The sequence below is a fragment of the Meleagris gallopavo genome, chromosome 30 (assembly GCF_000146605.3).
Source record: "Meleagris gallopavo isolate NT-WF06-2002-E0010 breed Aviagen turkey brand Nicholas breeding stock chromosome 30, Turkey_5.1, whole genome shotgun sequence".
In the NCBI taxonomy this organism is placed as follows: domain Eukaryota; kingdom Metazoa; phylum Chordata; class Aves; order Galliformes; family Phasianidae; genus Meleagris; species Meleagris gallopavo.
The window spans coordinates 118,796-140,749 of record NC_015040.2 but is presented as its reverse complement, the minus strand read 5'-3'; the positions used below and the strand labels follow the sequence as shown (position 1 = coordinate 140,749).

Genomic DNA, 21,954 nt, shown 5'->3' with positions numbered 1-21,954 from the left:
GAGCCTGGAGAGCCTCGGGTCCGACGCAGTGTGGGGCGGGGCCGCCTGCTCCTGCTCCTCAGCCCTTCTGCCGCTCGGGTCTTCGACTCTCGGGGCTGCTCTCCCCTTCCGCGCCCTTACCCGCACCGCAGGTTTCTCTCAGAGGCGGCACAGCGACCTGAGCTGCGAGTAAAGCCAAGCGGGGGGACGGATTCTGCTTAGTCTCTGTCTGGCTTTGAGCTCCAGGAGGCTCTGGGTTCTGCGGAGCACCTCGGCTGTTTCAGTATGGAGAGTGCACCACCCTGGCTTGGGCTGCGATTTTGATATTTTGAAAGCAAACATTTCAGTGGTTGTAGCGCTACTCAAACACTTTAACAAAGCTTTGTGGATGATCCTAGGCATGATCATGACCTGATTGGGTTTCTCAGCAGCACTCTGAATCTGCTCCCAGTGGTGACTGTCCATTTTCAGGATGCTTGCCTTCCTTTCTTGGCTCTAATGAGAGGACCGCTGTCATCGCATATTGAGTGCTAACTTGAACTTGTTTTTGTTGCAGAAATGTCTCATTAGTGGCATGTGGCTTATGCCTAGAAGATACCCAGTTCCTGCAGTCCACAGTGGTGCTGTGTACAGAGCGAGCAGGCCTGTCTCAGAGATCAACCAGGTTGGCTAATGACTGAATGCTGTACTACAGGCTGAATCTGGTTTCCCACTAGAATACTGTATCTGCTGGGTGTGTTCCCAAGCAGCAGCAGTTCCGAGCTGAAAGTTTCACCTTTTCATGATTCATGTGATGAATTCAAGGAATTTTGTAGAGGCTGAATTGAAGTGACGGAGGTCAGGAGTTGTGCTCTGCTTACCAGACTGTTTCAAGCCTGGTTAGTGTCAAACTGCCTGTTAATGGGCACTTAGGTGTATTCTATGTTGCCAGAACATCTAGTACCTTAGAAATGACCTAGGACTGGGCTGAAGTAAGTCTTTCTGCTGGCTTTGATACTTGCTTAATTTCTTTTTGGATTCTGCAACATGTAATGACTTTTTTTAGTCTAGATGTTACTCTTCAGGAGGAAGAAAAGGTTTTATATCAGGTTTTGTGGAGAACATCAAGCAAGAATTAGCAAAAAACAAAGAGATGAAAGAAAGTATTAAAAAGTTCCGAGATGAAGCTAAAAAGCTCGAAGAATCTGATGCACTTCGAGAAGCAAGGAGGAAATATGTAAGTCTTTCTCATTAATTCGTTTGACATTTTCACTGTCTGTTTGCTAAGCTAGTTCTGTTTTTAGTGTTATATTTAAGTCTTTATGCAAATGAACTATTTAGTGGTTAGCATGCCTATTTTTATGAGAAGTTCTGCTTGGCTGGAAGTACTGACAGGTAAATGGTTGAGCTAGAGTGGTTTTTTTTCTAGTGGAAATCCTCCCAGCAGGCTGCTCACTGGACTTCCCAGTTGACAAGCTGATAAAATTTGGGGACATTAAATTTAATGTTCACAGCGTTTGTTTAAATACTTCTTTTGCATTCTTTGAAGACTATTAAATGGCATTACTCACAGTAATTAAATGCTTGTGTTGGTTACTCATTAGTGTTCACTCAGACAGATTTTTATCCAGCTGAGAATGTGTTATATTCTGATTTTTTTTCAGTAAGAATGCATCTTTCGTTTGCCAAAAGTGCTAGGAAGAAGGATAAATCAATTAATTCTATTTAGGCCTGAGCCTAATTAGTTTTTTTTTCTTTTTTTTGCTCTAAATTAGTGTTAATAGGATATTCTGTGCCCTAAGGTATTTTTGAATGAGTACCATCTGCCCTTATCACTACATACATGATGGTTTCTTTTTTTCCACAGAAAACCATTGAATCTGAAACAGTGAAGACCTCAGAAGTAATTAAAAAGAAACTTGAAGAAATAACTGGTACAGTTAAAGAGGTAAAACATAGCTCTGGAATCACCTTTTTTTTAAGAGACCTCATCTCTGAGGTTCTGTGTGTATTTGAATTATCATCTTGTTTTTCTTGAAGCCAGGTAGTTGCTATTTCAGAGGTTATCACTATTGCAGATCGTAAAGCATAGAGCTGCTATCAAAGCTGCAGCAATTAACATATGACAGATTTCTTAGTTGTTGTATGTTGTGTAGGAGAGTATCCAGCAGTTCCTTTCACATTTGGAGATTGAAGATGGTGCATATGGTTCTTTTATTCTTTAGCACTTATGAAAGAAAATGATTGTATCTATGCAGATTGATTTTTAAGCAATTAAGCAAGTTCTCTTGTAGGGTGGGACCAAGCACTGAAACTTTAACTTCATTTCTTGTTATGTACTGAACTCATCCAGGCATCAGATGTTTTGGAGTGATTGCTACACTTTGAGTTCTGTCTCTTGAGTAAATCTCTATGGAATTTTCATTATAATATTTTAAATATGGAGAAAAATTAGGTGCGTGCTAGATCCTTTCTCTGGTAAACACAGCCTAGGTGGTACATAGGAATATGTTAGACTGAGAAATGCATTTCTCAGGAAGGTCTGAATAGCAGAGAGCTATCAACCTCTGCTATGTCTTCTCTTAAATAGAAAATGATTGTTTTAAAGGAAAACACTGGAATGTTTTAACTCTGGCATCAACGGTCCTTCTCTTTGAGGTCAGGAAAAACAGTTTTTGTATGTATGAGTGGCAGCTATCACAAATGTGTACGTGACTGTGAGCAGTCAGAATTGTTCTGCGCAGAGGTGTTGGCTGTGTGAGTTTCAATGCCAAGCCACTGTGTCCCAGTAAATCTCTCCTGTGATATACAAACTGTGTGTTCACCGTAGGATTGGTTAGCCCTATTGCATTTAGGTCTTTAGCATTCTTGAGAAAGGCTTATACAAAATGTGCTTTCACCTGTGTTTTTATAATTTTCTTCTTTATTCTCTTCCAGAGTTTGGATGAAGTAAGTAAGAGTGATATTGGCCGGAAGATAAAAGAAGGTGTGGAAGAAGCAGCAAAAACAGCAAAGCAGTCAGCAGAGTCAGTGACAAAAGGAGGAGAGAAATTAGGCAAGACAGCAGCCTTCAAAGCTATTTCTCAGGTACACCTCTCTTCTGTTCTGAGACCTAGTGCTGCAGACACAGATCATCTGAACTTGTGCTAAATATAAAATTAGATACTGTGCTCTTATAACTTCAATACAACCATCAGCTGCTGTCCCAGACATAACTTGTTAAGTGGAAAGCCTTGGTACTGCTGTCTTTGTACATACATATCAGTAAAGAAGCATTTGTGTCACCACCCTCTAACCCTTGTTGAAGCACTGGAACAGGTTGCCCAAGGAGGCTGTGGATGCCCCATCCCTGGGGGCATCCAAGGCCAGGCTGGATGTGGCTCTGGGCAGCCTGGTCTGCTGGTTGGTGACCCTGCACATAGGAGGGGGTTGGAACTGATGATCAATTTGGTCCTTTTCAACAGAGGCCATTCTATGATTCATTCTATGATTTGCTGAGTAACAGAGATGAGAATAACACATGCTCTTATCTTTATCTTTTTCCTTTGACAGAATCAATTTTTAATTTTTATGGGAAAGATGAGGGAACAGTAAATCAGCCTAATAGGACTGCTTTCCTTTCAGGGAGTGGAAACTGTGAAGAAGGAAATAGATGAAAGTGTTTTAGGGCAGACTGGTCCTTACAAACGTCCAGAGCGTCTACGGAAAAGAACAGAGTTCTCAGGCGAGAGGATTAAAGAGGAGCGAATATTTGAAGCTAATGAGTATGTATTTCGTGTAATTTGGGGCAAATCTTTATCAGATTATACACAGAAATGTCTTAAACTTACGGATCAGGTTAAAAATCAAGTACTGAAATGAGCAGAGCAGGTAGATCTGAGAGCAAGGTTCTACCATAAGTTTGATGCAGAATTTTCTGATAGTCAAGCTGGGCATTTAAAAATACTGAGTGTGTATGTAATGTTCTGTCTGACTTGCACGTGTTACATTTTCTCAGTTCTTACATCTTGCTATTGAGTTGTATTTGATAGGGCTAAGTCTAAGCTTCTTTGCTGTCTTCACTGCCTTGCCTCCACTAAATTGTGTATTTTTTATGCTGTGTATCAGCTTCAGTACTACTGCATGCTTCAGTGACATTCATCAGAATATTCATCTTTTTAGTCTCTCATCTCCAAGTTACTTGTTCACAAATTCCCGTCTTCTGTACTTTCTAGGGAGGCCATGGGTATGGTGCTACACAAGGACTCAAGATGGTATCAGCAGTGGAAAGATTTCAAGGACAACAACGTGGTCTTCAATAGTAGGTGTACCAAAGACAAAGTAGAAGCATATTATTTTCTCTGATCTGATTCTTGCCTTTTGGGATCTGATGCCATTTGTGCAACTAATCCCAACAGAATGCTAATTACAGCATTGTATTGTTATAGTTGTGGCTGTGAGGTGAATGGGAAGCATAATACTGCAGTCCCCCTAAGCCATCCCCCCAGTCAGTCTCCCTCACTGCTGTAAGTACCAAAACTAGCTTTCACAATTGTTTGAAGAACTCTAGATCCACTTTTACACTGTCAGAAGACCAAGACACATGTAAATGCATGTCACAAGGTATAGGTCAGGCAAATCTACTCTCATCCTTGAGCTTATGGTGAGGAAAAGTCTTGTTTTTAGTGAGCTGATTTCTGTTGTCATCGGCTTAGGACTCTGGAACGTGTGGGTCTCTGCATCATTTCTATGTATTAAAAAAAAAATAGTCTGAGAATACTGAATATCTGTACTCTGCAGCAGTCAGGCAACACTGCAGATGTGGCTGCACCGAGCTGTACAACGTGTGTTCTCCTGTACAACTGCAGGTTGTCTTTGGCTTTACTTTTTGGTTTGGTTTGAAGCATAAGCTTCAACATTGCAGTTGTTAATTGACTAGCTGCTTTGTACTTACCTGTTATCTCGCAACTGTCTTCTGTGGTTCTGGTCTATCTAATTATGTCCAGAGACAGATAATGGATATAATGGGCTTGTTTTGCCCTACTTTGCTGCTGCAGTGCTCATCTGTTACAGTGGATTTGCTTTCTGCTCCCACTCTCAGTCTTACCTTCTTTCTGTCTTCAAGATCTTGCTTTGCAGGAGTTTTCCTTGCACAGAATCATAGAATTGTAGAGGCTGGAAGTATCTTTGAGATCATCAAGTCTTGCTATAAAGCAAATTCTCTGTAGCAGGTCGCGCAGAAAAGCATCCAGGTGGGTTTTGAGTATCTCCAGAGAAGGAGACTCCACCACCCCTCTGGCAGATTGTGCCAGGGCTCCACCGCCCTCACAGTGAAGAAGTTCTTCCTCAAGCTTGTATGGAACCTCAGGCTGGGTTCAAGTTTGTGCCCGTTGGCCCTTGTACTGGGCACCACCAAAAGAGCCTCCATCCTCTTGACACCTGCTCTTTTGACACCTGCCCTTTAGATATTGATAAGCACTGATCATATTCCCTCTCAGTCTTCTCCAGTCTAAACAGCTCTTAGTGTTTTCTTGTTTGGGATGGGAGATGTTCCAGGCCCATAATCATCTTTATAGCCCTTTGCTGCACTCTCCAGAAGTTCCCTGTCTTCCTTGAACTGGACACAGCATTCCAAATGTGGCCTCTCCAGGGCAAAGTTGGATCACGTCCACTGCTGTGCTGGCAACGCTCTTTTTAATGCACCCGAGGGTTCCACTGGCCTTCATGGCCACCAAGGCACACTGCTGGCTCATGGTCACCTTCTGGCCACCAGGACACCCAGGTCCTTCTCCCCAGAGCTCCCTTCCAGCAGGGCAGCCCCCAGCCTGTACTGGAGCATGCAGTTATTCCTCCACAGTTGTAGGACTCTGCACTTGCTCTTGTTGAACATCATCAGATTCCTCTCTGTCCAACTCTCAGCCTGTCCAGGTCCCTCCAAATGGCAGCACAACGTTCTGGTATGGCCCCCTCCTCAGCTTTGTGTCATCAACAGACTTGCTTGGAGTGAACAGGACCTGGCCCAGCACTGACTGCTGGGGAACACACCAGCAGTTACAGCCTCCAACCAGTCTGTCAGATTGTGCTACTGATCACTGAACTCTGCCTGTCAGACAGTTCTCAATCCATCTCAATGTCCATTCATCTTTCCCCCACTTCCTAAGCTTCATTACATGGATGGGAGATGTTATCAAAAGCCTTGTTGAAGTCCAGGTAAACTACATCCTCTGCTCTTCCCTCATCTACCCAGCTCATCGTGGCATCACAGAAGGCTACCAGGTTGGTCATACATGATTTCCTCCTGCTGAATTCATGTTGACTATTTCTTAGAATATTTTTCTCTTCTGCTTGCTTGGAGATGCATCCCAAGCAAGTTGTTCCATCACTGTCCCCAGGGATGGAGGTGAGGCTGGCTGGCCTGTAGTTCCCCGGGTCCTCCTCCTTGTCCTTTTTGAAGATTGGTGTGATATGGGCTTTCCTCCAGTCCTCAAACACCTCTCCCGTTCTCCATGACCTTGCATAGATGATGGAGATTGGTTTGGCAGTCATTTCTGCCAGCAGCTTCAGCACAAGTGGGTGCATCCACAGGTGAGGAGAGGGGGCTGAGTGGAGCCCCATTGTGGCTGCAGCTCCTTACAGGGAGCAGAGGGCAGTGCTGAGCTCTGCTCTGTGTGGACAGCAGCAGGGAATGGCACAGGGCTGTGCTGGGGGAGAACCAGGGAGTGAGGGAAAGGCTTTGGCCAAGAGGATGGTGGGCATAGAGCAGCTTCCTAGGGCAAAGGGCACAGCCCTGAGCTGCCAGAGCTCAGGGAGCGTTGAGACACCAGGACACCACCCTCAGCCAAAGGGTTTGGGTGGTGCTGTGTGGGGCTGGGAGCTGGACTTGGGAATCTCATGGGTCCCTTCCAACTGTGACAATGTTCATGTGAAAGGAACCAACCCCATAGTTAGTGACAGTTGTAAAGGTGAGGAGAAGACTAGCTTTTGAAACTGAGAAAGAGAAGTAGCAGGTTTAATCTGCAACACATTGCTTGTTCTTCCTTGTTCAGGGACTCAGTGGAAGGACTCTGTGCTAACATCTCTTCTTGTTTCAGGGTTCTTTGAAATGAAAATGAAATATGACGAAAGTGATAATGCATTCATTCGAGCTTCCAGAGCTGTCACAGACAAAGTCACTGATTTGATAGGTAATGTGTCATCATTGCTATGAAACTGCATGTCCAGCCTTCTGACTCTTGCTGTTAGTGATGTCCTACATGTGATACTAGCCTTTGCAAAAGAGTCTCAAGCTTTTTAGTATTTTGCATTTACTGTTATTCAGTCATTCGGTGCAGCAACCTGCTGTTGGCAGTATGTTGGCACATGCTTGTGTGGGGTAAATCTCAAGTCTAACTTGGTCTGTTTTAAGGTGACTCTTCCTTCCCTCTTTCTAAAGCCCAAGATCCATCTTTTCTCTTGGTTTCTGGCAGCAGTTGTCATTTACTAGTCTTGCTGAATTGTTTTATCAGGTGGATTGTTCTCGAAGACAGAAATGTCAGAGGTTTTGACAGAGATACTCAAAGTGGATCCATCCTTTGACAAAGATCGTTTCTTAAAGCAATGCGAGCGTGATATAATTCCCAATGTCTTGGAGGTAAGGTGGGGACAGAATGGGATACATTCGAAGAGGTACAACAGAAATTGTTTGGAGAGATTTGTATGAGATTGGCAACACTGAGGCTTGAAGGGAAAGGAATGCTAAACGAAAGCAAAGTTATTTTTGTTCATCTTGCAGTGCACTGATGTTGAAAGAATGTATGTCAAACTGATGCATGCCAGTAAACACATCACATACTTCTGATCCTCTGTTTGGGAAGTAGCAGTGTGAGATGAACTGAAAAAAAGCAGCAAAAGCAATGCTTAGAGATACAGACAATGAAACCGATGTATGTTTGTTTCTGCCATTGCTGTCTTTGTGGTGACTGACTGGTGCGTGTATCAGAGATATGGCTGGAACTGTAACGTCTGCACTGAAATAAGACCTCCCAGGATTTCTGGGTACTGCATGTTCTGGCAGTGGATTAGAATATTATCTGAAGATTTATGTACATCTGCCTTAGTATGTGTTTACAGAAGATCTTATTGCTGCTCCCCTTTGTTAATTCTTGCTCTTTTCCTGATTCAGGATGTTTGCTACTGAAACTGCTGATACTTCAATTCTTTGATATGGCATATATTTTTAAATGCTCATATTTTACTGATTTTTTTTATTTTTCTGTTCTAGGCTATGATATCTGGAGAGCTTGATATCCTCAAAGATTGGTGCTATGAGGCAGTAAGTACTAGGAGTACTAAAAATGTCTAAAAGGGTTGTGATTCTTACTTCTAAGTAGGTGTGTTGTGCTTTCTTTGCAAGCTGTGTGGCCGTTGTGACTGTGATGCTGCTTACCCACTTTGCCTCTGCTCCCCCATTAAATTTGTTAATGCTGTAAAGCTCTAATGCAGTCAAGTATGCACTGTGGACTTCTGGAGTAGAATGGATGTGAGAGGAATGCTGTTTAGAGAGAGAGAATTGAGATCTAATTCCAAATGAGTCTAACTAGCTTCAGTTCTTCAAAGCCTTGCTTGATTAGGTTGGACTTTAGTAGAGCCTTTGAGGTTTGGTGCATTGTTCTATACTGGTGGTGACTCCGAGCTGTTTTGGGGAGGCTTTGTGCAAAACCAGATGAACACACAAAGCCCTCTTAACTTACTTCAGCTTTTAAGGAGCCACTGGAGCTTGAAGCTATGGAGGAATGACAGGAAAGACAGTGGCTCTCTTGTCCTGGCACTGGTCAGAACCCTGGTATGGGCTGAAAAGAGATGTTTGAGCTGACCCTGAAAGGTGATGATTTTCTGGTGGCAGTCAGATTGTCCCTGGGACTGTTATACAAACAAATCTCCACTGTGGTACCCCAGCAGTCTTTGCAGGCTCAAGGTTTTCTGAAATGGCAGCTTAGGTAACATGCAGCCTGAATATCTGACTGCAAAAAATGGAATTTATTGGTGAGATGGTGAATTTACTTTTCTGCTGGTATAGGTTTTGATCTTTGGATGCACTTCTTGGAGAAACGAATATGAATTGGTTGTTATTCAGCGATCGTATTGTTGTCCTTTTAACTTTATGAAAGCAGATCTTTTCCTGACAATAGCATTTAAACATGAAAGGGCATTTGTTCTCTTCCTCCCTCTGTCCCAAAATAGTTCTGTTGTTGGCAATGCAGACATGTGCTTTAAAATAAAGACTGTAACTTCTCAGTCACAGCCACTACCAGGGGGCTGCAAGTTCACATGCTGGAAAAGACTGGATTTGTTGTTATTTTAATTTCTGCATTTAAATTTTCTGAGATTGTTAGCTATTAACATCTTTGTAGTAATGTTGCACAATACAAGAGTAAGGTATTAAAGAATTCCCCTGATTTTCAGACCACCTTAATATTTCAAGCCACTTTTGAGATCATACCATAGAATTCCATTCAGATTTCTAGTGGGAAGTAATAGATTTACTGTGGTCTAAAAAACATAGAAACCCTTCTAGCGGTAGTCAGAAATTAAGGTCATAAGACTCATCCATAAAAACAGATCAGGAGGTAAATGAGAGTTTTAGAAACGAGAATCCAGAAGATGAGGCTCTTTGAACAGAGCCATGCTGGAAGTGTTAAGTTTGTGATGCTGGTCACTAACATGTTAGAGTACAAAGCAGTAAGGGGGTAAAGCAACAAAGCTGCCTGTGCCTGCTCTCCCCAGAATCCCTGTTCTGTCATTCCAGCTTTACTCTGGTGACTTTCTCAGTATACATCTGTCAGGTATTTACATTTGAATGCTTGTGATGAAGGTTAAAAGATCAGTGCTGGGGGAGTCATGGTAGGGACTCCTCCTGTTTGCTTGGTAGCTGCCACGGATGCTGTGAGAATGCTGAAATTCAAATCCCAACAACAGTTCTTGATGCATAAATAATGAAGCATATGTGCCTAAAAGCAGCCAGGAAGAGCTGGTCTGCCTGCAGGGTCTTGCTGGGTGTGAGGAAAACAGCTTCGTTCCCAAACTGTTTCTCCCTCTCTGCTGTCAAATCAGAGCTGCAAGTGCCCTGGCTATCAGGTGCACTCAGTTTGTGTATTCTCTTGTAACTAATGACCTCTTGTTCTGTCCAGGGGAGATGGGATTCTTAGGAAGAATTTCGTTATGTGAAGCACAGGGCATTTGAGGTAGCTTGTGGGGTATATAGCAAGACATGTTCAGTATATTTGCAAAAACAAAAGACTTTTATTGTCATATTTTCTGATGGTTCTCTCTAAGCAGAAAATTCCTTTCTCTTTGACAGAGCAAATTCAAACATGTAACACAAGTTTGTTGCTTCATTTAGACTTACAGTCAGCTTGCTCATCCAATCCAGCAAGCTAAAGCCATGGGTCTCCAGTTCCACTCCAGGATTCTCGACATAGACAACATTGATGTGAGTGTCCTTTTCTGTACTACACCTTGGGGATGAATCAGAAACTCATGATTTCAGGGGTTTTCTTCTTTGCTCTGACTATTTTGCCTTATGCTACTCTATTTACTATGTTTGCTAAGGGAGGAACCAATCACTGTTGCAGGAAGAGAGACATGGGACAGGTTTGGGGAAGGAATTTTTCACTATGTGATCAAGCCTAAGTTACAGCACTGCGGTTTGCCTCTGTGCCAGGGCTTTTTGGTCTTAACCACCTGCAAAAATTGAGGTGCTTTCTGTGAAGGGCTTTGTTGGTGGTTTTTTGGGATAACAACAGATGGTGCTTATGTTACTCGAGGCTGTGCAGTGCAGGAGCAGATATCAGAGACCTAAGTGCTTCTCTGTATGGCTGTGGGAGGTAATGGCACTGCTGCCTGAAGAGCTGTGTTGGCAGCTGAGCATTATGGCAAAAGGTCTGCACAGTCATTGTGCTCTCTAGTCCTCTTTACTCTGGAGTCTGAAGTGTTACTGTTGTACTTAGCAGCAAGTCTGCTGTACTGCCTTCATTTAATGAGGTCTTTAGTGTTATCTGTCATAGTACTGCTGGTTTCTTTCTTTTGTTTGATGACAAAGGTGTCTCCAAAAGAAATTCTCCCTTTTTATCAGATTTTCAGATCTTTTATATCCCATAACAGTCTCTACCTCAAAGGATGTGTGTAAGTGGAGGAAAGGAACAGGGCAGTTGTACATTCACCCTTTGAAATACACGAGAGCTCCAGAAACATCTGAGGAGATGCCTTACAACAAAAGATTGAAAAGTTTGCCTTCTGTAGCCCTGCGAAAGAGCAGTGAGCTGACTTGCCTGATGATTGCACGAAAGCAAGAAAATAATCAACCCATTAACAGATAGAAAGCTTCTCAGGACCGTTGGTGCCTGATACTATTTCTCATCTATCTAGGTTCAGAGGAAGTCATGCAACTCTGGGCATTATCTACAAGCATGTGCCAAATGAGCAGGAAAATTTATGTGGCATCGACAATTCTCCTGAATATCCAGCAACAAATAACACGTTCTAGCAGAATGAAAGCTTTGGGAGTAACAAACGTAATGGCCTTTTTCCTGAGCATCTTATTTAAATCTGAAGTTTTTTTCTGTTATTAGAGTCTAGGTGGCTTGATTTCCTTGCAAGCTGAGTAACCTTTTTGGTGTGTAGGTAGTTGTATAATCAATGAATGTACAGATTGTTATAATTATGGAATATACCAGAGAGTTTGGCTAAGCAGGTTATTATACAAAAGAGAATAGATAGAATACTTAACCTGTGTCTCGGGCTCACTGCAAAACTCCAAAGGAGGGATCTCCAGAGAGATCCTTCCCCACTGGTGGTCAGCTCTTCCATGGGTCCAGGAGAGGCGCAGCCAGGCTCCACCCCTTCCTGCAGCACAGCAGAATTGCCTTCACCTGTGGCTGATTCACTGCTCGCCTCAGGTGATCAATCAGAGGTGAACCTCTGCTGTGATTCAGCAGCCCCATACAGTAGGTGGGGTAGGTGCTCATGAGTATGGAGCTCTGTACTAATTCTGAGTGGTGTCTGGAAAGACATTTTGTTATAAACATGTCTTGGATGCCTATTTTTGCATAAAGTTTCTCAAGAAAGCTACATTATCCTGGCTGAAAAATGACTGACATAAGGTGTGATGAGTGCAATTCATATTATACTCTCTGTTGCAAAAAAGGGACATAAAAGGGAGATGATTTTTTAAATTTTTAAATGCATTTCCTTAGGAAAGGTTTATGGTATTGTGGTGAGAGATCTCATCCAGAAAAAGGGTTTACTGAACTTGAAAATCAACATGTAAAAAATTTAAAGGAGTTCACATTCTGCAAAATGTGTAGCACTGAAATTAAAATTAAGTCTTTAAAATATCAATGTATGAACCCATGTTCCGTGCTTAAGGACTTGAATTTTAGATTCTTGGCTAGAAGGCATTATCATAGCATGTCTTGGGTTGGAAAAGGACCTTAAAGACTATCTGGTCCTAACCCTCCTGCTGTGGACTGGCTGCCCCCCACCAGATCATACTGCCCAAGGCTCCATCCGTGACCTTGGGCACCTCCAGAGATGGGTTCACTTCTCTGGGCAACCTGTGCCTCACTACTCCTTGAGTAGAGTTTCTTCCTAATACTAATCCTAATTCTAAATCTCTCCTCTTGTGTTTAAAGCCATTCCCCCTTGTCCCACCATTATCAGACTGTAAAAAGTCAGTGTCTCTTCTGCTTATAAGCTCCCCAGAAGTACTGTAAGGCTGCAGTCAGGTCTCCCCATAACCTTCCACACTCCAGGGTGAGCACCTTCAGCTCCTTTGGCCTGTTCTCACAGCTGACGTGCTCCAGCCCGCTGAGCATCTTTGTTGCCTCCTCTGGCCCCACTCCAACATCCTTCTTGTGCTGGGGCCCCAGGCTGGGCGCAGTACTGCAGGTGGGGCCTCATAAGGGCAGAGCAGAGGGGTTCAGTCAGCTCCCTGCCCATTGCCATCCCTGTGTTGATGCAGTCCAGGATGCTGTTGGTTGTCCAGGCTGCAAGCACACACTGCTGCCTCATGTCTGGCTTTTCATCCAACAACACCCTCAGGTCCTTCTCTGCAGCACTGCTCTGGATGAGTTCTGGGATTGCCCTGACCCAGGTGCAGCACCTTGCACTTGGATTGTTGAATCATTGTTGAAGTTCACATGATCCCACTTTCAAGGTTTTCCATGTCTGTCTGGATGCCATTTCTTCCTTCTGTTATATCAACTGCACCACTCAGCTTGGTGTCATCAGCAAACTTGCTGAGGGTGCACTCAATCCCACTGTCTGTGTATTGATAAAGATGTTGAGGAGGACTGATCCCAAGACAGATCCCAGGAAGACACCACTTGTGACATAGAGCTGTTGATAACAATTTGGTTACGACTTTCCTACCAATTCTTTTTCCACCTAATTGTGCAGCCTTCAAACCCATATCTCTCCAATTTATAGATAAGGATGTTGTGTGGGACCGTGTCAAAGGCCTTACACAAGTCTAGGTAGATGACATCACTTGCCTTTCTTTTGCCTGCTGAAGTCATTCCATCGTTGAAGGCCACCAGATGGGTCAAGCATGATCTGTCCTTGCTGAAGCCGTGCTGGCTGTTTTGGATCATCTGCTCATCTTGCATGTGCATTAACATCTCTTCTGGGAGGATTTGCTCCATGATCTTCCCAGGCACAGAGGTGAGACACAGTGGCCTCTAGTTTCTCTGATCTTCCTTTCTCCTTTTCTTATGAATGGAAGTGAGACTTAACTAGGCAGCCACAACTTTTCAAATATGATGGAGAGCAACTTGACAACCACATTAGCCAGTTCCTTGTAGACCCTGCGATGCACATCATGGGCCCCCTGGTCTTGTACACGTGTAGTCTCATCTGTTCTTGAACCTGCTCTTTGCATTGCAGAATGTCTTGTGCAAGTTCCAGGAATCCAGTCCTTACTGGAATGGTGTCAGTTACTGCAGTGCTTGAGAACTGATTCCCTCTTATTAAGCAAAAGAGCATTGCAGAACTGTGTTCTGTCATTGATTACCAGGAAGGCTGGCATCTCCCTGTAGAGCAAGATGTTGGGAGAATGCTTTGCAGGAAGACTGGTAACGTGTGTTTGAACAGAGAAGGTATAACTTGATGAAGAGTTTGGTTTGGATTTGGTGCTGGGAGACGGTGGGATTGTTTGGCTGTGTAGTTGTGCTAAATACTTGGTGCTTCTACATTAATCTGCAAAAACACTCCATTTTCTAATAGAGTTTTCTTTAATTGCAGCTGGCCATGGGAAAAATGATGGAGCAGGGACCAGTATTAATCATCACTTTTCAAGCTCAGGTCGTGATGGTAATTAAGAACCAGAAAGGGGAAGTGGTAGAAGGTGACCCGGTAAGTGATGCTCACCAACTGAATGTGGCTGCCCTAGGTCCCTCTGTAGCCATCTCAACTATGATTGAGTTTGTAGCCGCTCCCTATAGCAATATGTGGTGTATTTCAGTTTTGCTTATCCACATACATTGTAATCCGCTCACACTATGTTCTCCGTCATATTCTAAAGGTGTTACTGAGTATTTTTGTGAACTTTTTTCTGGAGTTGTTACGTCACCATCTCCACCAGAATATTAAATATTGATCGTGATACGATTTGCTGCTGTGATTTAGAATACTTGTGTGCAACTAAGCACATTGCTATTTTATGAATTCTGTTGTAATGCTGGTCCCCCTATCATAGAAAGGAAAGCTGGGTTCTGTAGGGTTGCAGTGTCTTGTCCACGAGTGTGTTTTGCAGATCTCTGGTGAGACAGAGCTAGAGTGTGAAACAGCTGACTTCAACACAAGTGACTGAGAAAATGGGTGCCACGATAAATTAAATACAGTGTCTTTGTTCTGCATGCTCTCTGTACCTGGAAGAGCAGACAAGCTCTGTTTTGCAAGTGGTGCAGTTGAAATGGCTCCATGCTGAAGTTAGTATACATACATCTGAGTTATCAGCTTACTTTTGTGCTTTACAGTCATGACTCTGGCTTTTTGACCAAAGCTGGGTTTCACTCTTTCATCTTGAAGAACTACAGAGTAAGCATGAGCTTGTTTGCAACTGCCCACATAGAAAACTGTAGTTCAGTAATTCAGTCAGTTCAGCAAAATCATCTGGCTATTTACAGGTGAAAACAGCCTCCCATATAATCAACTGTTATCACCCACAGTGAAGTCACTGTCATGTAGTTAGGTGAGGGAGTGAGTTTCTCTGTTTGCTAGGCCATTAGAAATACTGGACCAAAATTAAAATACTCTTGGTAGTGGTGGACAGATGAGAAAATGAATGAAAATCTGAAGGGAATAAGAAAGCTGTGGCAGATGGAATCATCCTTGCAGGCTGCCCTGCTTGTATTTCTCTGCAGTCTTATCACAGACGTGTGATGTATATATTAAAGAGCTGGGAGAAGACGTTAACTGATAGAAACCTCATAAAACTCATTAACTGTGCTCTGTATGTTTTCTTTAATCAGTGTTAGCTTCTTCAGGTGGGCAGCCTAGATACAGCTCAGTTCTGTGAGTCTGGGTGCTTGTTGCTGTGGCTTTTTGGGCCTGTAGGTTCTCCTCGATCAGACATGCCTTGTAGACAAGGCTGCAATAACTTGAATTTAAATTGGCTGGCAGAAGATGTGCTGGCTGTGAAATCCTGTTCAGCTCAGTGTGAGCTGTTTATCCCTGTCACATTCTTGAAGTGCTACAGGCCATTAGCTGAACATTATCTTGTATGAGGAGAATCTACAAACATCTGGAAGGAACACAGACTTGTAGATAATCTTAAATTCACTGTGAGGAGAGGAGCTGGAGTTAGGAGCAGCCCTTTTTCTTCCAGTTGCTGCTGTGCCTGGCCAGCAAATTCCCCTTCTTGTGTGTGGGTTCTACTCCTTTGGCACTTCCTGGGACAGAATTGAACTGTTCTCCAGTGGATTAAAGCTTCCTCACAGATTCCCCCCAAGCCTGTTATTTTTTTCCTCCCTCTGCCTTTCATAAAGGGCAATTTAAGAACAGAGCACAAAGATGCTTGGAGGTCAGGCTGGAATTATTGAAGCCATTTGTTAGGAAACTGGGAACATCACTGGAGCCAACTGGAAGTAGAAACGCTTTTTTTCAGCTCTTGCCTCACTACATTGGCACAGAGTGCCTCACAGAGCTCTGTTTGCTGAAACTGTCCCATATCCAGTTGTGCTGAGTACTGTGCATCATCTGTTTGTCTACTGGGAACCTCTGACAGGGTGGTTGAACAAAGATGCAAAGGGCTGTGAAGTACTTGTTGCCATGAAGGTTGAAAAGAGGGAAATTGTGTGGTTTGACAACACTGCTTTTGAATGAAGGCAGAGAATTTGAAATGGGAAGCAGACATCATGTAGTATAACGGAGCTGGGAAAGTTATAAGTATATTAGTTAACGTAATTGGAATTGGACAGATTCATGAAAGATTGGATATTCTGCAAGTCCAGGTGAGTCTGAGTCCCAGGAAATCTCTGTCCTTTCCTTACTGAGCTGTGCAGTGCCTGATACAAGTTCTGTTTCTTTCACTTTTTCCCTTGTGCATCACACATTGACTGTCTATGGACAGTAGTCTCTATGAATAGGCAGGATTTTATTTCCTCTAATTTTTACAAGGAAAAGGAGATGAATGAGATCAGCTTAAATAAAAGAATAACAAAAAAGGAAAAAAGATAAAGTAGGATGAAAACCAGATTGATGTGTGGTCTCTGGAAGTACATTAACCTTTCATCACTTTCTTAAGTGGGCAAAAGTTCTGTTGTTTTTCTTTTCTTGTCTCCTCTGCATTCCCTCTTACACACCCCCATCATCTGTGCTACTCAAATTGATGTCACTTTCAACACTTCTAAGCGTAGCCAAAGCAAGTGAAGCTGCCGAGACACTGAACAAGAAGAAAATGGCTTTTAGTGTAGGATATTTCTAACACCTGCAGTACAGCAACTTCCCCCTCATCACATTTATGTATCTAAATTGTGACCTGTAAAGACTGATGCATTCAATTAAAAATGTAATAGTTAAGCTCACAGCTGGGAACTGAGTGCAGGATGGTTCCCCAGTGATGCTTCATTATCTGGAGGGAACACTTGCTTCTTGATGGTTCCTGCTGTGCTCATTATGCATCTCGTCCACTACAAATGTTCTCAAATCCACTCTACTGTGAATTCCTGGAAATAAGGCAGACAGGCATGGTGATTTGTGGTTTTTAGGATTGTTTTCTTTTTTTTTTTTTTTTCAGTGATGTGTGCGTATTTGGTTATGTGTATTTTGTATATATATTTTTTAAGATTTTTTTGTTCTTTTTCTTTCCTGAAAATAAATTGATAAAATCAAGTGCTTATAGCCAGTGATGAGAAGGTTTAATAATTTCTCTCTCTGCTGGCTGGTGATGTACGTGACTTCCATGCAAGCCATGGAATCACTAGGGTTGGAAAAGACCCCCGAGATCATCCAGTCCAACCATCTACCTACCACCACTACTGCCCACTGAACCATGTCACTCAGTGCCACACCTACACGTTCCTTGAACACCTCCAGGGACGGTGACCCCCCCACTCCCTGGACAGCCCAATCCAGCACCAGACCACTCTTTTGGGGAATAAATTGTTCCTAATGTCCAACCTGAGCTTCCCTGGTGCAACTTGAGGCCGTTCCCTCTCATCCTTTCACTGTTACCTGGGAGAAGAGGCTGACCTCCACCTGACCACGACTTCCTTTCAGGCAGTTGTAGAGAGCAAGAGGTTCTGCCCTGAGCCTCCTCTTCTTCAGAGCGCCCTATCCCATTCCCTCAGCTGCTCCCCATAGCACTGTGCTTTAGCCCTGAAGCTCCACTGTCTGGTGGGAAGAGGGTGCAGCTCACAGACTGCTGTGGGAGAGGTAGGGATGTGGGCAAGAGCCTTCAATTTGATTGAATATCACAGACAACAGTAGAGCCTGACAGTCAAACCAGATTGAAACCAGAAGTTTATATTCATCAGCAACTGAGATACTATTGAAGTCACCGTCCCTGGCAGCGCTCAAGAGGCGTCTGGATGACGAGCAACGAGAGATGGTTTAGTGCTTGTGGTAGCAATGGTTGGTGGGAGGATAGTTGTATGAGATGATCTTGTGGGTCCTTTCCAACCTTGTGATTCTGTGAAGTTGGCAGGGGTGTCGGTTAACCTTTGTCAGGCACAGATATTAGGAAATCCTAATTGTGCTTTTGGAAATCAAGTTTACAGGTTCCTGATTGTTCTAACTGTAATTTAGCAAACGTTACAGGAGCTAAACTTATTTGTGATTTTGGGGCTTAGAACCTAGAGAGAAAAATTACAATGTTCTCTGGAGGGAATATGGAGCATCTCTGCAACAAGCACTGAGCTCGGGGGTCTGTGACCATGATGCAACCTCTAACAAGGATTTTCCTTCCAGGACAAGGTTCTGCGGATGCTGTATGTGTGGGCACTTTGCAGAGACCAGGATGAGCTCAACCCCTATGCTGCGTGGAGGCTATTGGACATTTCCTCATCGAGCTCCGAGCAAGTTCTCTGAGGCAAATTGCATCCGAGAGCTTTCTGTCCCTCCCTCAAAGCAATGCCATCTCTGAACTTGCACCAGTCTACTGCATGATGCACTGTGGGGGAGGGGGACTAGAGTGGTTCTCTTTCAGAAGAATGGGCTATTAGATGTGCCATCATTATACTGCTCCCCATTATGAACTGGACGAGTCTGACGTATTTGCCTTACGCTTTGCAGTGTAGCAATTTGCACTGTAAGGATGTATGGTAGATTGTAACTCGAATGGTCTAAGACACTTGCAGCTGCTGTTGGCTCCTGTTTAAATGGTGGGTGAAGGAGGATGTTTGGGGTCCTATACATTGACCAGTGCTTCCAGTGATGGGCAGAGGTAGAGGTGGATACCGATGAGCAGCACAGTGAGATGCAACAGGTCTAGTTTCAATCCGTTGTCATCCTCTGATGGCCTTACATCATCTCTGAGAAGAGCTTAGCGGTGTTCTTAAGGCACATTGGTCTCATTCCAGCAGAAGCCAAGAAGCCTTCTGTTGCTGCAGTGTTTTCACCAAACCAAATACAATCATGTCTTTGCATATGACTCTGTTGGAGTGGAACTGAGTGAGGATGGAGATGGTCAGAAATGTATGTCAATATATGTCCACAGCTTTGCAGGGAGAATGTTGTTGTTTCTGGTGTTTTTGTTCTATTGTGGAGATGGGTACTGCTAAATGGTACACAGCTGCATTTCTCTGTGGGCTGAGCTGGTGATGTGGAGGAGACAGACACTCCAAATGGCTGCAGGGAACCAGGCCAAGTGCTGAAGCAGCGACCAGGAATAGGGTTGGACTGAACAGCAACAAATGAGTAAGTAAACTGCAGTAACAAGTAGAACGTCACTTCTTGTAGCTCAGTTATTATGTGAGGTGAAAAAAGAGGGCTTGTCCCACTTATATGCTGCATAAGATGCACTACAAGCACAGCTCTCCTCACCAGATAGGTCTTTGCTTCAGAGGGACAGCACATCTGTCCTGGAAGTCCACATCTGTCCCCAGGTAGCAGGGGAAGACATGGGAAGACAAGCAGCTGGAGCGTGTGCAAGGACTCTTGGTTCTGAGCTGCTGGAGACTCAGGTTGGAAGCTGACCTGGGGGCCAGTTCTTCAGCTGCCTTCTCTTAATGGAAAGTGATATTGAGGGGAAAAGAAAATTGACATGGAACAGGAAATCAGAGGTCTGATCTGCTGTGCTCTGTGTGCAAAACAGGGTGGTGCAGGATAGCACTTGCTTGACATGGTTATTAAAGAGAATAGTTGCCAGTTCCTTTTGTGATTGTCAAGGTCAGTTCCTTTGAAAGCGAATGAGATTTTACCACAAACCTTGATTGAGACATTCAACTTCTGTAGCAACTCTCTTAAAGTGAGAGATGATGCATACAGTAAGTTCAGTAGCACGGTACCCTCGTCCACAGCACATGCCCAAGCTTACTGCTTGGCTGCTTCCTCCTGCACCCAGAGAAACTGTGAGTGAGACACAGACCCAGTTTTCTTGCTGGTGTGTGAACTTGCCCTTGCTTTATTGTGTGAACTGCCCCTCTCAGCTTGTTTACAGCAAATTGCTGAGGGTGCACTCAATCCCATTGTTTATGTACTTGATAAAAATCTTGAAGAGCATTGGAACCAAGACAGAACCAGCTGTCATCGGCCTCCTGGATATAAAGCCATTAACCACAACTCTCTGGCTATGACCTTCCAAGCAATTCTTTATCCACTCTATAATCCACCCTTTGAACCGATCTCTCTCCTATTTGGAGCTCCAATTTAGGAGCAGAATACCTCCCTGCTATCACAACATCTGAGCCTCCATCTCCATCATCCTCTTTCATACGGCTGACACCCATCTGATCAGGGCAGGCTGGGGCAGATGCTGATCTCTGCCGGTCACTCACTGTCCCAGACCCAGGGTGTGTAAGATTTACCCTCTAGCAGTGTACAGGTGTGCTTTGAACTGTTTTCATGCCTGTTAGATACCAAGATACAATGCAGCACTAGAGCAACCACATGCCCAGCTGCTCCCCAGTGCTGGTCCCCGTCTCACACAAGTCTTTGTGGTCAGCAGTAAAACCGTGTGCTATTAGCACTGCTCTGCTCAGAGACACCTCCTGTCTCTGATAACACCTCCTGGTTACCTGACATTTCCAGTGGCCACTGTCTAATGAGACAGCTCATGCAGAATGGTTTGTGGTTGATAGAGCAAGTTCTCAATTAGAAAAAGCTATTTCTCGATGCAGTCACCACACTAGCTGTATGTTTTCATCAGCAATTAATGAGAGCTGCATGCTGCGCTCATCAAAACCTGCAGCAGTAGAGATGAGCCAGTCACTGGAATGGACCACACCTCCACTGTGCTCACATCCATTGTTTGGTCTCCACAGATGTTAAGCATGTGTCCATGAATGTCAACAGGTGCCATTGGACCGCATGGAGGAATTTAATTAGGCCCCTTTGCTTCATCTCCACTCCCACGTCAGACCCATTTTGTCAGACTGCCCCTGTGCTGCTATCTGTCACACAGCAACAAAATGTAATGGGATACTGGTGGGAAGGTTCAACCTCTACTGCCTCCCACCAACATCTGCCTCTTATGTCATGAGCTGACATGAAAAAAGAGGCACTACATTTGGAACAGTTCTTGTAAAATACATACTATAGAGAGAACAAACGTGAAAGGAGAGATGTTTTTCTCAGTTGAGAGAGGTCTCCACTCAGTCAAATTGTTGAGTTGAAGATCCAATTGCAACTCCATACATTACTTCTGAAAATTCCATGCCACATATTTCGGTATATGGGAAATGGAGTTGCAGACGAAAGTTGATGAAAACAAAATGGAAATCATGGCTGGGTATTCTTTGCTGTTCACAGGAGTCTGTTCAGCCAATGTGTAGAAACATAGAAGCAAAGAATTACTCAGGTTGGAAAAGACCTTCAAGATCATCAAATCCAACTTCAGCCTAACCGAACTATCATGTCCCTGAGCACCACATCCAGACGGTTCTTAAACACATCCAGGGATGGTGACTCACCCACACCTCCCTGGGGAGCCCATTCCAGCGCTTAACAACGCTTCCTGGAAGGCAGTTCTTCCTGGTATCCAACCTAAACCTCCCCTGGCACAACCTGAGGCCATTTCCCCTTGTCCTGTCACCAGTGAGAAGAGAGCAGCCCGGCTCTCACTGCAATCACCTTTCAGGTAACTGAGGAGAGCCATAAGGTCTCCCCTCAGCCTCCCTTTCCCCAGGCTGAACAGCCCCAGCTCCTTCAGTCTCTCCTCGTAGGCCATATTCTCCAAGCCCTCCCCCAGCCTTGCTGCCCTTCTTTGGACCTGCTGCAGCACCTCCATGTCCCTTCTGTACTGAGCTGCCCAAAACTGAACCCAGCACTCGAGGTGAGGCCTCACCAGTGCCCAGTACAGGGGCAGGATGGCTTCCCTGGTCC

The 21,954-nt window shown here is 44.1% G+C and overlaps 1 protein-coding gene across 1 annotated transcript in view; it reads left to right on the top strand.

Annotated features, from left to right (window-relative positions):
- Window positions 1-19,143, top strand: part of TIMM44 (translocase of inner mitochondrial membrane 44) — a 19,277-nt gene extending 134 nt beyond the window's left edge. Inside the window, exons 2-14 of the mRNA XM_003213150.3 lie at window positions 4-168; window positions 536-643; window positions 1,025-1,195; window positions 1,826-1,906; window positions 2,896-3,045; window positions 3,583-3,722; window positions 4,173-4,258; window positions 7,029-7,121; window positions 7,443-7,567; window positions 8,198-8,248; window positions 10,316-10,405; window positions 14,215-14,325; window positions 18,382-19,143. Coding sequence (XP_003213198.2) covers window positions 4-168; window positions 536-643; window positions 1,025-1,195; window positions 1,826-1,906; window positions 2,896-3,045; window positions 3,583-3,722; window positions 4,173-4,258; window positions 7,029-7,121; window positions 7,443-7,567; window positions 8,198-8,248; window positions 10,316-10,405; window positions 14,215-14,325; window positions 18,382-18,501 — 1,491 coding nt within the window. The 3' untranslated portion in view covers window positions 18,502-19,143. The remainder of the gene's footprint in view (window positions 1-3; window positions 169-535; window positions 644-1,024; window positions 1,196-1,825; window positions 1,907-2,895; window positions 3,046-3,582; window positions 3,723-4,172; window positions 4,259-7,028; window positions 7,122-7,442; window positions 7,568-8,197; window positions 8,249-10,315; window positions 10,406-14,214; window positions 14,326-18,381) is intronic.
- Window positions 19,144-21,954: the final 2,811 nt, after the last annotated feature.